Consider the following 17,706-nt stretch of genomic DNA (forward strand, 5'->3'; position numbering starts at 1 on the left):
GAGCCCAATTAACCTAAAACTCTACCAGATGTGGAGCCAGAAACGTCATAAAAGTAAAGTGTTGAAGTAAAATGTTTAAACCTGTGCGTAAAACACCGATGTGTCAACAAATATGAAAACTAGTTGTCATCTTGTGAACCAGGAAGCATGTCCGTGCCTGCAGCACGTTCTTATCGGTTCTGGTTGTACGTATGTTGAACTTCTTTTGTATCGTTCGTAGCCAACCACGCTAATCGAAGGTGCGAACAACACACGGTACAACCCGCACATTACCGTACAAACACCACATTCAATTCTTACACACGTGACTAGTAACCCACATTCGCCTACGACACAGAGGCCTCAATAGGAAAACATCTTTCACATATAATACAAAGTATTCTTTAAAGTGTGTGGGTGTGTGTTTGCCCACTACAAGCAGAGCGCCGAGCGGCTAAAATGCTGCAAGTTGGCACAGTAGGGGGCACATCTGGTGCATCGGCCAGTCATCTCAGTCAACCCATGGCACCGGGGTCTGTCCCGTGACCTCCTCCTGCCACCGAGCCTTCGACACTTGTGGTCTACAAGTGGACCTGGCCTGACATAGGTGCCGAGGTCACATCACCACCTTAGTGGCAAATGTTGTTGTTGTGGTTTACTTTGTGGGGAGTGATAGTGGAGTGGTGAGCACACTGTGCTGTGAACCCGTCAACCAGTTTCTTCCTGCTCACGGCCAACATCAGTGTCGAATATCAGAACCTTCCCAGGGCCTTACAGGTTCACATTGTCTCGGCCTTAAAGGAGTACCTGGTGCAGTGTGTAAACATCACCACTGGGGGAGAGGGGACAAAATCGGCTGGGTATGGTGCTAGACCAGGGGTCTGGAACCGAAATAACGAGCGATTTGTTTAGAATTCGGCAAACTCAATAATTCAGAGCCGAAATGCATGTGAATACCTGACGGTCCTTACCAAATACCGCACGTGGCTCTGAAGCGACAGGTTGCCGACCCCTGTGCTAGCCACACCATGCCCTCGTGTGCCACGTTGGCTTTCGTAGGTGCTCGCAAGTAACACTTGCTCCAACAGCTGGTGAAGGCTAGAGGGGTAAGCTTTGGCTATGAGCAGAATAAGAATGGTTGGCTGTACTTAATCACACTCGATGTCATTATTAAATCACGTAAAACTTAGAAGAAGCGCACATGGGGTATTCGTTCTCCTGTAATTTATTGAGGAGAAAAACAATACAAAATAACAAGGTTTAATTTCCAGGAGCCCAATTAGATCATATGTTAAAAAACTGAAAATAAACGTTACCCGACTACACGAGCCACAGATTTCCACAGGTTACACAAATCAGTTAAACAAAAAGTAAAATCACACAAACTGCAATGGTCATTTGATATACATTTCAAACATTATTTTCTGTGATTTTCCTAGCAAGGCTTAACATGTTAACCCCATTAGTCCTTTCAAACAACGTTTCAGTCTAACGTTATGTTGCTATGAGATTCTTACCCGATGGAAAAATATGACAAACTAAGAAAAGCATCAACCAAAATCTTGGCGACATGGAACAGCGCGACAAGTACTCGCCATAGTTTGTCAATCTGCCGAACACATGGCAACGTAACGTTCATCATCGCCGATTACATGCCTACGAAGATTTAAACGCACGTTTGCAAAATGTCACAGAACAGCGTGTGCATAACACGTGGTTTTAGTCTCTCTCTTGCTATTGGCTGCAAAAGCCACTGCAGGCGGGTCACAAAACAAAGAAGCAACAACCAGAGGTCACAAACGGGTTTTGATTCCTTACCCGTACCCGGCCGGATACGGGTAGCCGGGTATCGGGTACCCGATTGCGACCTCTGGGATGAAGCCATGTTGCAGGCGCGGGTGGGTTGATTCTAGGAACTTGAATTGTGAGAAGAGACAAGACGTTGGGAAATAAGTGACAAACGGTTACTCACCAGTGACTCACGCGCCTTCTCACTCATTGGTTGGTGTGAGTCACGTGCGGCTACCCGTACCCGGCCGCACCAGGGTCGCAAACGGGTACCCGTACCCGGCTGAGTACGGGTAGCCGGGTATCGGGTAGGGTACGGGTATCGGGGTACCCGATTGCGACCTCTGGCGACAACCAAGCGAGTAGCCATTTCTTTGAGTGCTCCTTGCGAATGTGCTTAAGGGCGAGAAGAGGGGGCTACTATAGGAGGAAGGGATATTCGTAGGCGGCTTTAGGCAACGGCCAAAACTCATCGGTCACAGAGAAGTACGGGTAAATCATCTGCAGCTGCCAGTACGTGTCGTCACGGTAAATGAAGAACCGCTTGTGGTACATGACCTCGACGCAGATACCAATGGTGCTCAATGCCCTCTGCAGGGCTGTCTGGCCCGGCCGAAAGTAGCTGAAGAACTTCAGCATGTCCTTCGCCAGCGCCTGCTGCTTCGACTTGGGGCCGAAGATATCGCTGCCGTTTCCGAGGGACTTGGCTGCGTCGCTGTAGAGGGCGAGCCGTGACCTCCTGGCAGTCTCGGACCCGATGAAATTGGCCCCGATGGAGGAGAGCTTCGCGATGACGCCCTGCACGTAGCCGTTGCTGTCCCGCGCGTCGAACTGCACCGTCGCGTTGCTGCCCGTGCCGTTGTAGACCGTCCAGAGGTCGAAGGGCGTCGCGGTGGCGTTTTGCGACTGCACCCAGGCGGCCATTTGGTTGAAATTCTCGCCTGTGGGACAAGCCGAAGCAGGTGAAGAATTCACATCGCTAAAAATGACCACATTCTACAGCATTTTTTACCCCTCCCCCCATGCCAACCTGTATTTGAATAAAAACTTTAGAGGTGTCGTGTAATCCAGATAATACATCAGCTTCAGGAAGACATCTCCGTCCACCCCCCCCATTGTAATGCAGCGTGTCCATAAAGTATCTTCCTGAAGACGGTTCTCTATGGTACCGAATTCTCCCGATAATAAAAAATACAGATTTTCTTCGCATCGTCCACTCTATATTTAGGATCGTTATACTCTGCACCGTTCTTTCCCGTATTCAGTAGGAGAATGTTTATTCTGAAAACATTTGGGGTACGTCGTACTGTCCCGGACCATCTTATAATCCGGAAAATACGGTATTTATTCTGTTATTTCCATCAACTTTTGCGATGTCAAGGGATTCGTACTTAGGATCTCAAGTGCTCAGATTCTTCAACCACTGGATCATCACCTCGCTTGTATAATTTGTTTTTGTTCCATTTAAAAATTATTTACACTCCTTTGTCCCTCCACTTTTCTACACTGGGTTTTACTCAATTGGGTAATTCGCGACCAATTTTCAAACTTGGCAAAATCGGATCGTAATACCGGCACACGTACACACAAGGCCTACACCGTTCTCAAATAAAGACATTGGGCATTTAACCTTTTCCCATTCCGATGACGTACACATACGTCATCAGTTTTCTTTCCGATTCTGTTCTGATGACGTACGTGCAAGTTCATCGGAATGTAATCGGAAGAAAAAATAACTATTGGGACCGAGGCTGAAAAAAGTCTATGCGGGAGGGCGTGGCACAGTTTGGCGCCAGCCATCACAGAGTGCGGTCGTGTCACTACGGTTTTCTGTGGCGAGTTCAATGTCTTCAAAACCAGCGGCGCTTCGTCTCTCTAAATAAACTGAACGTTTAGCCACTTCCCAGATTCAGCGGTGAACGGGACCCCCACCCTCCAACTTGCAGACGTCTCGGAACGGGAAAGGGTTAATGCCCACTGCGAGTGTCATTTACGATAAAAAACACCAGCGGTGGCAGGGCGGGGGATGGGCGCTGGGACCCTGAACCGCAAACGTCGCTCACCCGTCATCTCGGCCACCTTGACGACGCTCGTAGCCTCCATTGAGCCACCCTCAACCGAGGTGAAACAGGAGGCCCCTACGTTGCACCAGATGGGGTCGCCCCCCTTGTCCAGGAGGGGCGTCGCGCCGGAGGACGTGCCGAACAGGGGGTCCCAGCTCAGCGTGAAATTGCGTTTCATCAGGAAACTGTAGAACCCCAGGGACTCACGGTAGCTCTGTGCGGTGAGGGGAGGTGGTGGTGAGGGGCGAGAACAATATTAATTTCAGGATGTGTCTGTCCGTGTTGGCAACCCAGAAAATATTCCATCGCCTGGCACACCACATCTAGTAGACCACTTGCTATGGCCACGGCTACCACTGGCCACGTGCTTTTCTCCAGTATTCCAAGCAACCCGAAAAATATTGGGTTTTTTTAACGAAGAAATGAAGCGCTGTACTTGTGTTGCGGGGCAATGTACGCCTCCGAGGCAGGTTGCGTTTAGGGGCTTATGCCAAGTTTGTTAAGGGCTTACGCCGAACCAAACCCCCCCTAGCCTATAACTCCGCAGGGGATAGGGGACTGTGATCCCTACACCCCGGCTAACTCGGCTCTCCACCCTGCCCCGGCCCGGGACTAGCCCCACCTCAGCCGGTCGGGCGGAGAAGCCTCCCCTAGCCTCGTGTGAGGATCACCTACCCCGAGTCCCCACTCCTACCCCCGACGAACCCGGTTACATCCCGGGTCCCCCTTTAAATACCCCCCCGGGGGCATGACGTTACCGTCCCCCAAGGTCCGCCTGACGTCACGTTCTGCGACGCCACTCTCTGAGGGCGAGCATGACGTGACGTCACCCACTACACCTCTATACTTGTATTGCCAAGGTCGCATCGTCAACCGTCATATATGCGCCTTAACCAACGAACCGCCCACACCCAGGGAAGCGAAGGGCAGCGACTCACACTCCACAGGCCTTGCAGCCCAGGGAAGTGGCTCTGGAGCTCGGACAGGAAGGGCTCGTGGTGGCGGCCCAGGCCCTCTGAGCGTAGCAGGAACACAACGAGGCCATCCTCGGGCTGCACAGTGGGCAGGCCGCCACCTCGACGGCCGCGCGCGCAGAACGGAGACTGGGCGTGGCACCGGGGGTCCACCGAGGGAGTCTTGTCCAGCCTGCGAAAACAAACCCCCCCCCACCACGCGTGGCCTTCAGCAAGAGGCAAGTATGTTTAACACGGAGTAGGCTTTCGCGATCGATGTTATCCAGGTTTTTTTTAGTTCGCTCGCGTAAATATAAATGCGTCATTAAAATCCGCCACCACCCGACACAGCCCAGAAGCAAGGTTTGTCAAAAGTAAATGTTGTGGGTTTAACTCTCAAACACACCGGTGTGCTGAACTAGTCCCTAATTGACGTGTTTTGTTTACATGACAAACCTTACTAATTGTCTGTGTCGGGTTTAACACCACATTTACATTTACGCGTTCTAACCCAAAAAACACCCTCTATTAAGGCGCAAGCATGTGTAGAGTCTTGTAAAATCACTTAGGTCGGACACGTTGTTACAAGTCAACCTGCTTACACTTTACTACTCTATTCTTGCACCAGTTGTAGGCACTCCTGTCTCTGTCTATAGTCTATACGGTCACTTTTGTTGACTATTCCCTTATCTACTTTACACCTCGCTAACCTGCCTGCGGCAGCTCTTCCTCTCAGCAACTCCGCACTCACAGCTCCGCACATAGACAGAGGCTCGCACACAGCAGCGCTCACACAGAGGCTTGCACACAGCAGCGCTCACTCTGCGCCGCTGCCCTCGCCTACGTTCCCTCAGACCCACTCAATCGTCCGATCCGAGCGGGGGGATCAACCATCACCCGCCCGGCGACTCGGCAGCGGCGAGAATGTCTTCACCTTGGTCCCAGCAACCCAAACTCCCGCTCCGCTCTCACGCGCCTCCTTATATCCTCCTCCCAATGATCCAGCTCCTCCCTTGTGTCTCGTTAGGGCCAGAGAGGCTGGCGCCTGCCAGGCCATCAATCGCCCCTTATCGCACATCTCCCTGGCAACACCTCCGGTGTCAGCGTGCAACCCCGGGCCGACCCCGTCTGCACCCGATTCTCCCCTTAATGGGGTGGAGGTTTGCTCGTGCAACCTCCCGTTGCACACGTGCACCTGCCTGCCCTCGGTTGCCCTCGGCCTACAGTACGCACCGCGTATTTTACCACACTACACGAGTATGCTGAACTTTCGCACCGTACGTAGCCGACAGTGCTAATTGGAGGTGCGGGGGAAGGAGAAAAACTGAACACAAAAAGCAGTTCTAAAGAAATCAGTTTTCTTATTTCGATTTAAAAGTGCATAGCTCCCAGTGGCTTCCTAATATCGGAAGAGCGTTCCAGACGGCCGCAAGGACGGTTAAGCGAGCAAGTATGATGACAGCCAGCACAGCATACAAGGGAGTGGGTGGCCAATACCATGCCCGGCCGCCTTTGTCTTCCCAGTGCTGATGTTTTTACACACCGCACAAAATTCTCATTTTTAAAAAAGGAACACACAATGCAAACATTTGCTGCTCAAAATCGAGCAGCGTCGCTATGATCAAAGCAGAGAAAAACGAAAGTTTAGGGAAATCCCCAAATGCCATTTACCCCGGCAGCGATTCATCATATATTACACTTGTCTCGACTCGCTGTTTGTGTTGTATACGGTGGCTTATTCAGGCACATTGGTTATGTTGCTGCTTTTCGTCAGCATTATTGGTGGGCTTGGGGTTTTGTCCCATTTCTTAAAGTATTTGTCACGTACTCTCTGGTTCTTTCGGTAAAGTCACGTAGATAGAAAAAAATAATAAAACACGCCGTTTCGGTCGCAACACAAGCTTCCGCCTTCAGGTGAGAAAAAAATATCCGCTGTTGTGGCTTTATATAGGCGCAGGAGGGGAGAGGGAAGGGGGGAAGGAGTTTGGCTGTGGGAGTTCACAGGGGAGAGGGGGGTGGGGAGGGTTTGTGGCGTGCAGGGACGGGTGGGGCTAGATAAATTAGCAAGTAAATGGACTCGTAGTACAAGTCGTAATCGGACGACGACAACCGAGTGGGCGAGTGAAAATCATAGCAGTTAAAATGTTACGTGGTTCATCACATCCTTCTTCTCGATTAAAGTTTTGTCTGTGTTTGTATACGTGGATAGCTTCATATTTTTCCCAAACTAAAATAATTCATCAATAGCAAACAACCCAGAGGCAGAGGCAAATGGTGCTCATGGCAAATATACAGCCCTGCAGAGCCAGTGGTGGAAATTCCACATTTCTATGGCGGGTGCGAGTCTATCCAGTCATAAGACAACCATGGTCAACTTCTGCACAAAGTGGTGCTCGTTTGATAGACCCCAGAGGGATGATGTAACTGTGTGACACGAGCCGGGAAAATGTGCAATATCCAAACCCCTCGGCTACAGGGTCTCTTTTATGGGAAGGAAACTGGTTATGGTTGATAGTTTAATAAATAAACGCGTGACCACTGTCATCACCACCACCATCACCCTTCTCTCGTGGTGTTACAGCAAAAACAGAGGGGAACAAACAAGTCCTTGACAAGTGCTGAAGGAGAGATGGGGAGGGCGGAGAGTCAGAGGGGCACCGTGGTGGCGAGATGTTAACTACCTCGCCTGGTGTGCAGGAGGTCATGGGTTCGACCCCAACCCTGACACCTGTATATTTAGAGCATCAACGTTTCTCCCTGTCGTCGCGTGGATGTTTCTCTGGGTCCTCCTGCTTTTCCCTCCACATTTAGAAACGTGTGTTTAGACTTTAGAGTATTTGGCTGCTAGACATTTCCACGTGATAAGCCACTTCGTTGAGTTATCATTTGTGGCCAGGTCGCTTCTGAAAAGAGCTATGTAGCTCAGTGGGCCTTACCTGATAAAATAAAATTAAAAAATGAATGTCAGTTATATATAGTATAGTATTACAGCTTGGCTGACCCATGTCTTAGTGAAAGGATCAGACTTCCCAATGCAGCTGGTCCCTCCTCCAAATGAGTCTTGAGACTCGGCGAAGCCCAACAGGGAAAAGGGAATTTTCTATATTTGTGTCGCACACTGCACGACGAACCCAGCGACCTTGGAACCCATCGCTGGCCACGGCGAACATCAGTTGCGAGCGATGTCCCAACCGGTCCCGGGCCTCCGACCGGCATGGGACCAGTGTGGTGCAGAGGTCGCAAACGGGTTTTGATTCCTTACCCGTAGCCGGCCGCACCAGGGTCGCAAACGGGTACCCGTACCCTACCCGTACCCGATACCCGGCCGGGTACCGGGTAGGGTACGGGTATCGGGTACCCGATTGCGACCTCTGGGATGAAGCCATGTTGCAGGCGCGGGTGGGTTGATTCTAGGAACTTGAATTGTGAGAAGAGACAAGACGTTGGGAAATGAGTGACAAACGGTGACTCACCAGTGACTCACGGCCTACCCGTACCCGGCCGCACCGGGTATCGGGTAGGGTACGGGTATCGGGTACCCGATTGCGACCTCTGGTGTGGTGCAGTATGGGTCGGGCAAACACGAACTCCGATTGCGACCTCAAAGGCTCAGCCTCTTAAGCCTCACCTTACCATATTAATAAAAAGTGTGCCGTACTTGGCCCTTCCCCCTCTCCAACCATTATATATACGGAGTGGTAGCTCTTGCAATCTCTCATTTACTTGATACAGCTGTCGTGGCTGTGACGGTTCCACCTGAAGACGGAAGCTTGCGTTGCCTCCGAAACGTCGTGATTTTAATTTAAACTTACTTTTATTAATTTTAATGTTTTACCTACGTGACTTTACCGAAAAAACCTAAGAATATGAACTCCGACCCGACAAGCACCGTGGGGAGGTCCTGGTCCAGCAGTGGATAGAGAAGTGCACGTACATCACCTGCGTCCGTCCACTGCCGGACGGTCCAGTACTCCTCCCAACAACACACCCGAGCGGGTGGTGAGCATCACTTGAGCAGACTTCACCGTAGAAGCACAGTACGAAGAATGCGTCTTTTTATTGTTTATTAAGATCAACACGAGGGGGAAATGCGTACTGTACGGTTGTTATGCGAGAGGTCACTGGGTGTGTGCGTGGATTCTTGCGGTTTTCGCCAGTCTTACAGCCCCCCCCCCTTTCGCCTCCTCCGCTGTCCCCCACCTCCCACCACTCCCGGTGCACTTTGCAAGCCGACGGAGGCCGTTTGAGTCCAAAGGAGGCTTTCTACTACTGAACGTAGTCAGCAGTTTGTATCCTGTTTATAGCCATAAGCAGTGTCTTCTCCATCCATAGGGCATCCACTGTTGACTTCCCCACAAAGTGGTATGCATTTTTATCGACCCCGGAGAAATTATTGGCAGAGTATTAATATCTTGGCCAAGCCGGTGTTACACAGGCTTCGTTTTCCTGCATCAAAATGTAAAGAGAACCTATGACTATTGCCGAAATTTACGTCATTATTTCATTCCTGGGTAACCCACAGAGCGTCGCTCGATAAGCGTTGCATGGCTTGGTTTGGTCGCAATGGTTAGAACGCTTGGTGGCAGGCGAGCAAAGTTCAGCTCGGTCTGTTTGTTTGAAACAGTTTTTTCAGCGCACGCTCAAAGTCCCAAAAGTGGCAAGCGACCAGCAACAAGCAGCACTATTATAAAAGTTGTACTCTGTGAGAGTGCAACACTTGTCTTAAATTAAACTAGGATATTTATTTTAAGAGATTGGGAGCAAAGAGATGATAGGATGAGGGGATTCCAGGGTGAGGCAGTGCAAGGGAAGAAGCGGAATGATACGTGTTTTGTCCTGCAGTGTGGTGGTTGAGCGAGTGGTTGAGCGAGTGGTTGAGCGAGTGGGTGAGCGAGTGGGTGAGCGAGTGGGTGAGCGAGTGGGTGAGCGAGTGGGTGAGCGAGTGGGTGAGCGAGTGGGTGAGCGAGTGGGTGAGCGAGTGGGTGAGCGAGTGGGTGAGCGAGTGGGTGAGCGAGTGGGTGAGCGAGTGGGTGAGCGAGTGGGTGAGCGAGTGGGTGAGCGAGTGGGTGAGCGAGTGGGTGAGCGAGTGGGTGAGCGAGTGGGTGAGCGAGTGGGTGAGCGAGTGGGTGAGCGAGTGGGTGAGCGAGTGGGTGAGCGAGTGGGTGAGCGAGTGGGTGAGCGAGTGGGTGAGCGAGTGGGTGAGCGAGTGGGTGAGCGAGTGGGTGAGCGAGTGGGTGAGCGAGTGGGTGAGCGAGTGGGTGAGCGAGTGGGTGAGCGAGTGGGTGAGCGAGTGGGTGAGCGAGTGGGTGAGAGAAGGAGTGGGTGGGAGATTGAATGGGTGGGAGATTGAATGGGTGGGTGAGTGAGCGGGCGGGCGGGTGAGCGGGTGCGTGAGCGAAACGTCGTAGTTTTTTGTTATTTTTTTGTTATTTTATTTGAACCTATCTACGTGACTTTACCGAAAGACCCAAATAATGTTTATTTAATCTTATCATGTTTTCTGTATCTTTGAACCCGGTTTAGAGCAGTTGCACTATCGGCGTCACGGAATGAAAAACATGGCCGGGTGCTTTCAGAGACAGCCCGAGGAAGCAGATTTTACAGAGCTACGTCCGAGATCCCTCCGAGCGACCTCCGTTGCACGTTGTGTATGAGGGCAGGGAAGCACTTTCGCCGCCCTCTCTGCTACACGGAGTAAAGTTCGTCGTGTGAAAGTCGAACCATTGTTTAATTCTAAGAGCTGAAATTTAGCCAAATTAAGAGCAGAACCTATTTTTAAGCGATTAAATGCAATTTTGATGCGCGCCATGTGGGCATCGAGACGTGCGTGCGAAAATTGATAATTATTTTACTTTTCACGCAAACGCTAGGCCGACCTTGAACTAATGCCAATGGAGCAAACAAAACTGAACTGGCGGAAAACAATGCCAACGAGAAGAGAAAAAAATGGGACCACAAAATATATCTATTGTTGTGGTCAATTGTCATACAAGAAGCTACCGCCCAAGAAAAGTTGTGGGGTCGAGGGGGAGGGGATAATTCTGTACCCCCCTAGGCTACTTGTATATCCAGGAGAGCCTTACAGTCTGAAATACTTTTCATAAGGGTTCGTCATTGACAATGACCAACCATGGAGAACGTCTTGCCTTCCACATTCGCCCCCCCACAGCAACAGAGTCTCCTGACACGGTATCGAGGCTCGGTGGGTTGCCGGTAAAACCGGAATGTGGTAGAATTTTTTTTTAATAATCCTTTCAGATTGTGCCCGAGATACGAAGCCAGTGAAGGACGAATTTTAACATTGAGCCAAAATATCTTGCCGGCCAGTCCCCAAGTTACCCGGCAACTCGGCACCTACTCGTCAATCTACCACCCACACATCCACTTTCTCAGTCACCAGCCCACCCAGTCAGTCAGGCATCTGCCTAGATACCCTGCAGCTAAGTTATCCACAGGGTGGGGAACGTCCGGCCTGCGGGCCGTATAAGGCTTGCGAAACCAATTGGCAGTTCCAGCCATCACATTAGGGGCGAGTTAATTCAATGTTTGACCAAATATAACTGGCTAATCTTTAAGTTGATAATTTTTTATGGCCCGCGAATGATGTTGTAAATGTCCAAATGGCCCTTGGCAGAATAAAGGTCCCCCACCCTATTCTAAACCAACCAGCCCTAACCCACCCAGCTACCCAACTATCTATTTAACCAGTCTCCCAGCCACCCACCCACACAGCCATTCATCCATCAACATACCTAGCCACCCAAGGTCAGTGATAAGGGTGAGTGGGGTGGACCCTGCACTACCAAATATTGCTATGCCCCCCCCCCCCCCCAAATTAACTCTACTTAGTGGCGAATCACTATTACACAACCGCGGTGGCGAGATGTTAACTACCTCAGGTCGTGCATGTTCTCCCCATGGATTTTTCTCCGTGTCCTCCGGTTTTTGACCGCTAGAAATGTCAACGCGATAAGCCACTTCATTGAGCAATCGTTTGTGGCCAGGTCGCTTCTGGAAAGAACGAAATAGCTACATAGATTAGTGGGCCCTACCCAACAACCCAGCCACCACCCCACCACCCTCCCCCTCCCATCTCAAACCAACAGCAGCCCGTCACTTCCTCAAATCGCAGGATTCGAATTCCTTTCCCGAAAATGTCGTAAGACACAAACCCACTCTCAGGGGTGGGAGGGAGGGGGGATGGATATACAGCTGCGTGCACCTAGCCTGGCACGTGCACGTGCTGCTGCTGCGTGTGGCAATGGTGCAAGATGGAAATGCGCGGCAGTTAAGAGACAAAGACGGCGAGACACGGGGAGGCAAATCTGGATGGATGGACACGGGAGAATCAACACGGATAGAGGCAGATGCCACACAACACAGAGATGCGTGGATACGCAGATAGATACTGTACCGTATACAGTACAGGCCATGTGCCCTCCCATCTCGGCGTACTCACCAGCGGGGTGAAGTATGACCAAACAACCACCGTGACCGACACCACGTGGGGGGGGGGGGGGGCTTAGTCTAGCAGTGGACCGAGCAATGCCGATCGTGACAAGGATGTTCGTGTTCGTGTTGCAATTCACGTTAACAGTGCGGACAGCAGTACGTGAAAGTGCAAAGGTGGTGGTTACAAATGAGACAGGGGGGGGGGAGAAGAATAGACTCTTCATTCTATTCTTGCCTGACGATTAATCGAATCAATGGGAGCGAGCGGGGGGGGGGGGGTAGAAAATCATTTACACCCACTACATAACCAGCATCAACCACGGTATTATCCACTGCTGGATGAATGCCTCCTTGCCCCCACCCTCGGTCTCAATGTGTCGCCAGCGTGGCCCCCCCCCCCCGATGCCTTCAAACTAAAACCGAAAGTATTAACCCCCCACCCCCCAAAGCGCGGGGCCTGGGGCGGCCGCCTCGATTCGCCGCGTTCCTTAGGGGACAGCTGCCAGCTCCGACAGCTTCCTAGAGCCTACGGGCACACGCTCAACCACTCCACGTTCCTACGACGGGAGCCACCGTTGTTACATACGGGTAACAGTAGCGCAGATGTCTCGTGACGCCCGTGCATTTCTGACGTTCGCGCATTCACCGAACCAAACGTCAAAGCCCATCATCACTCCGATTAAAAAAGGCCGCTAAACAACTGTATTATCTGATCAGTGGCCGTGAGAACGCTTACCCCATCTGGGCTGTGACTGGATGCTGCTGCTGCATCACCATCAGCAGCAGCAGCGCGGTGCTGGACAGCCTCCAAGCCATTGCTGTTCGTTGATGGAGGAGGTGGTGGTGGTGGAGGTGGCAGGTGGACGAAGCGAACGCCATCTCCCAACAACGGCAGGGAGCGAGTCGGATGCTCGCCGACGTCGCCGCTTTTTATATCCGCGGGTTCCGCCCCACCCCCCACCCCCCGCCTCCCCCGCCCCGCCTGTCACGTGCGCGGGGCTGGCGTGCAGCGCGTTCGGTCCTGGGCCTCCACTAGGTCCACTCAGCCTCAAATATTTGAGCAACCCGGTGCGATGCGGTGAGACACTCGGGGAGACAAAGGCGGATGGGCGTGGTGTTGGCCACCCACCCCCCCTTCGTGTGCCGTGCACTTGCTAGACGGGGGATCTTTGTGTGTGTGTGTGCGTGTGTGTAGGTGTGTGTGTGTAGGCGTGTGTGTGTGTAGGTGTGTGTGTGTGTGCAGGTATGTGTAGGTGTGTGTGTGTGCAGGTGTGTGTGTGTGTGTGCAGGCGTAAGTGTGTGCAGGCGTGTGTGTAGGTGTGTGTGTGTAGGTGTGTGTAGGTGCAGGTGTGTGTGTAGGTGTGTGTGTGTGCAGGTGTGTGTGTGTGTAGGCGTGTGTGTGTGTGTAGGTGTGTGTAGGTGTGTGTGTCAGCGGTCATTCAGTGTGTGGGATGTCGAGTTCCGATATCATCTGCGGCTGCTACGGCGCGCAGTGATTTGCAAACACGCTGTGCAACGAACCCCCGCCCAGTTACATTTCCCGCTCACAACCGAACAACAACAACAGCAACAACAACAACAAGAGTGAATGAAAGATGTAAACCTGTCCTCTGGGCCTGGCTCGGTGTGTAGTAAACATCGTCACTGGGTCGGTCCCTCGTGTGGCATCGTCTAACAGCAGCACTTGCCCAGACAGCCCGCGAAAGTCTATTTACGTGCCGGGGGAGCTTTGTCTTTGTTGTGCGTGTCAACCTTAAGTGGCAGTGGAACCACCACATATTGTGGGGGGACATGGGGCTAAATACACACAGCCCCTGCGACCAATGTCAAGCCTAACTCTCTTCCATATACGTGGGCGAATCTCTTGATCGGTAATTTCGTGTGTGGGGTGTTCGATGTTATCGTATTACACCGTGGCCAGGGCTGAGATACACCAACCCCCCTCGCCCCACGGGGACAGTGGCGATGTCTGTTGGTGCTGGAATAATCAAAACTTGGCATGACCCGACTTGCCAGAGGCTTCCAGAAGCCCATCGTTTAGAGAAATGAAAGTGTTTCCACCCCTAACAGCTCGTCATCCCTGTAGCACGCAAGCAAGTCATCCCTATAACACGTTAGCCATGCCTGTAGCACGCAAGCCATCCCTATAACACGTTAGCAATCCCTGTAGCACGCTAGCAATCCCTATAACACGTTGGTCATCCATGTAGCACGCTAGCAATCCCTATAACACGTTAGTCATCCCTGCAGCAAAACTCGCCATCTATAAAGCGTACTGGCCATCCCTAGAGCACGCAAATCATCCCTATAACACGCCAGTAATCTCTGCATTACGTGAGCCATGCCTATAGGCACGCTAGTCATCGCTTTAACACGTTAGCCATCCCTGCAGCACGCACGCCGGCTGAGCAGAGATCGCGACCCAGGGGTTTGGCAGAAGAACCGTGGAACATTTGGGAAGCAAAGGCGTCCCCGGGTGTGCGAGGGGCCGAATCACAACACCATCACCGATGTGCGCCGTGCCGGGCTGAATGTGTTCGCTAACGACACTTTGCCGTAGCAATAAGCGTGGTTAGTGGTTTTATATCTACGACTTCCGTCCGTGTAACCTGCCCTTTCGCAAGTAATAAAACCCCATAAACAAATGCTGTGCTCGTTTGCGGTAGACGCGTGGGAAGTCAAATCAGATTATGGAGGAAAACAGGAAATAGGCACAATCAGGAACAAGCTGCTGCTACATCAGATCCATGAGGTATGGTGGCTACGACTTGGAAGACACCTTTATCCAGCAGTGGATTGATCATGGCTGCTAATGCTGGTGTAAGTATGAATTGTAATAATACTATACTCTTAGTTCTTTCGATAAAGTCACGTAGGTAAATAAAAGAAAATAACTAAAAATTAGATTTTTTTTTATCTTTTATTTTATTTTTATTGTATTTTCCTACGTGACTTTACCGAAAGAACCAAAGAGTATGGATCCCTGCAGTCACGAAAACTTCAAATCTAGATTCATACTTCAATTATCACGAGCACCAAGATCATCTCAATCGTCAGTGGTAACAGCAGAAATGCCCTGAGCAGCGGCATCATGAGCGAGGGAATATGTAGCATCGACAATGAAGTATAATTCTGAACAATCCACAGTGTAGTGAATATGTACAATCCACAGTTGGAGTGCAATCTGAGATAATTTACAGCTGAAGAGTGAGGAACACACTTTCGCCACTAGGGGACGCTGTAGTAATATAAAGCGATTCTAGATTTGAAGCTTTCGTGACTGCAAGGATTCATACTCTTAGGTTTTTTTCGGTAAAGTCACGTAGGTAAAAAATAAAATTAAAAGTTAACAAAAGTAATAATGGAAATAAAATAAAATAATAAATCACGACGTTTCGGAGGCAACACAAGTCTCCGTCATCAGGTGGGACCGTCACAGCTAAAATTGATGCAGTAAATTTAGCTGTGACGGTCCCACCTGATGACGGAGACTTGTGTTGCCTCCGAAACGTCGTGATTTTTTATTTTATTTTATTTCCATTATTACTTTTATTAACTTTTAATTTAATTTTTTACCTACGTGACTTTATCGAAAAAAACCTAAGAGAATATAAAGCGACTTGTAGGGCAATACCCCCAGCTGTGATGAACTTTCTATCATTTCCCACCAGGAGCCAGTTCGACCTTCTTGCAAACCACCATTCATTTCCTACAAAGTGGTACTAATTTTATCTAACTCCACAGGTATGATGATGATAGAGGGCTGAGTTGACCCATCACCGGTGGCGGATCTCAAAACTTCCCAAGGAGGATGGAGGGGAGGGGGCGTGATTAGAAACACGGCTCACAAAATCTGAAGATATTTTTTAAATAGGACCCGAAATTAATATATAAATACAACAAATCAATCAATTTGTTTGGTAAATATCAACAAAAAACAATTGTAGTTGTTTCATGGGGTGGTGGGTGGGCGGACCAAAGGATGTGGGTCACGTGGATATTTCTGAAACTCTCAAACCCGGTGGGCTGCGAGGTGGTGGCCAGAAGGTGGCAGTACAGCAAGTGGGATCGTGACCTTGTCTGTGTGGCAGAACTTTGAGCCTTACGCTTTCGTACACATGGTGGTGGTGGGTTTTGGATTCTTCAATCCATCCGTGCGGGAGCTTTAAGTGTTACCCCCTTCGTATGTTTCAGAGAAAGAGACGTGCAAATTCCAAATATACAGGGCTTCGGGTGGAGAATCAAACCCACCACCTCATGTATACTAGGCGAGGTCGTTAACATCTCACCACCGCTGCACCTCTTCCGGTCTCTCATTGCAATTCCAAGCATCGACCCCTCCGTGCTTCTTTGCGCACTTTAATGTTTAAATCGTGGTCCATGTTTGTCAATGGCCGTGTTTCTGATCACCGCTTACGACCTCGTAGAATCGTGGCACCTGGATGAGACCCAGGCGCCACGCCGTGTCGGTCGTGGGGGTTGAATGACCATACTTCACCAGGCTGGTCGGTGCGGATTCGTGACCGGGAGAGGATTTTATTGAAGTGAGGATAGTCGCTCAATCCAGGTTCATTCGCCGTGGCTGGGAGTCAAACTCAGGTACTGAAGGGCACAGTACATGGCGTGGCTCGTTGGTCTAGGGGTATGATTCTCGCTTCGGGTGCGAGAGGTCCCGGGTTCAAATCCCGGACGAGCCCATTTTCTTATATATTTTTATTTTTACCATCGGCGTTACTGTGCGAATATGTAGAGCTTATGCACGCACGCACACACGCTACGTTTTAATAAATATAAGTGAGGTCGTCTTTGTAACTTTTGTAGCATCGGCAGACTTTTTAAAATAAAACAAAATAAAATTCTCCAACCAGTGTTGTGGCGATGTGGACGTGCACTCTCACACCCCTCCCACCCCCTCCGGCCCCGTGGGCACCAGCGCAATTACACCGCCTGCACACTCGATAGCTGTGCGCCACCGCATCCAGCATGCCTGCAGAAGTGAGCTTAATTCATACTGTATTGTTATAGATCCTTGATTAATTCAAGTTCAACGTACATACATCTGTAATGACAATCGAGTCGACATGTGGGGTGAGTGGACTAGTGGCCACGGGAGGTAATGACAGGGGAGTCAGCTTACAGTGCGAAGGAACTGATGGCTACGGGAGGTAATGACAGGGGCATCAGTTGCGAGTGTGAAGGAACTGGTGGCTACAGGAGGTAATGACAGGGGCATCGGTTGCGAGTGCGAAGGGACTGGTGGCTACGGGAGGTAATGACAGGGGCATCGGTTGTGAGTGCGAAGGGACTGGTGGCTACGGGAATGTTCGAGAAGGGTGCGTGGTCAGGTGACGGAAGAGGACGGTGGAGTCTGCCGGTGGAACGAGCGTCCAGAGTCAGCGAGAAGGTTCGGGAAGGGGGGCGTGGCCTCGTGTCGGTATAAAAGGGGGAGATGCGCGGGATACTCGGGGCTG

The 17,706-nt window shown here is 50.8% G+C and overlaps 1 protein-coding gene and 1 non-coding gene across 2 annotated transcripts; one reads left to right on the plus strand and one right to left on the minus strand.

Annotated features, from left to right (window-relative positions):
* Window positions 1-1,188: 1,188 nt before the first annotated feature.
* Window positions 1,189-13,160, minus strand: LOC144724014 (bis(monoacylglycero)phosphate synthase CLN5-like). Its single transcript, XM_078602838.1, has 4 exons — window positions 12,972-13,160; window positions 4,769-4,976; window positions 3,831-4,044; window positions 1,189-2,708 (listed from the first exon to the last, which is right to left on the minus strand). Exons 1-4 carry the CDS (start codon window positions 13,112-13,114, stop codon window positions 2,188-2,190), a joined length of 1,086 nt encoding a protein of 361 aa, XP_078458964.1. The 5' UTR covers window positions 13,115-13,160; the 3' UTR covers window positions 1,189-2,187.
* A 3,700-nt stretch (window positions 13,161-16,860) lies between these two features.
* TRNAP-CGG (transfer RNA proline (anticodon CGG)) lies at window positions 16,861-16,932 on the plus strand. The gene has a single exon. It is a non-coding gene; the product is annotated as a tRNA-Pro (tRNA).
* The last annotated feature ends 774 nt before the right edge of the window (window positions 16,933-17,706 follow it).

The sequence above is a fragment of the Lampetra planeri genome, chromosome 19, assembly GCF_965212315.1.
Source record: "Lampetra planeri chromosome 19, kcLamPlan1.2.h2, whole genome shotgun sequence".
NCBI classification, from domain to species: domain Eukaryota; kingdom Metazoa; phylum Chordata; class Hyperoartia; order Petromyzontiformes; family Petromyzontidae; genus Lampetra; species Lampetra planeri.

Coding starts and splice junctions, on each gene's coding strand:
- LOC144724014 (XM_078602838.1), bottom strand. CDS start 13,114: ATGGCGTTCGCTTCGTCCACCTGCCACCTCCACCACCACCACCTCCTC. Junction 4,977..12,971: donor CCAGTCACAGCCCAGATGGG/GTAAGCGTTCTC, acceptor TTGTTTTCGCAG/GCTGGACAAGACTCCCTCGG. Junction 2,709..3,830: donor CAAGGTGGCCGAGATGACGG/GTGAGCGACGTT, acceptor CTTGTCCCACAG/GCGAGAATTTCAACCAAATG.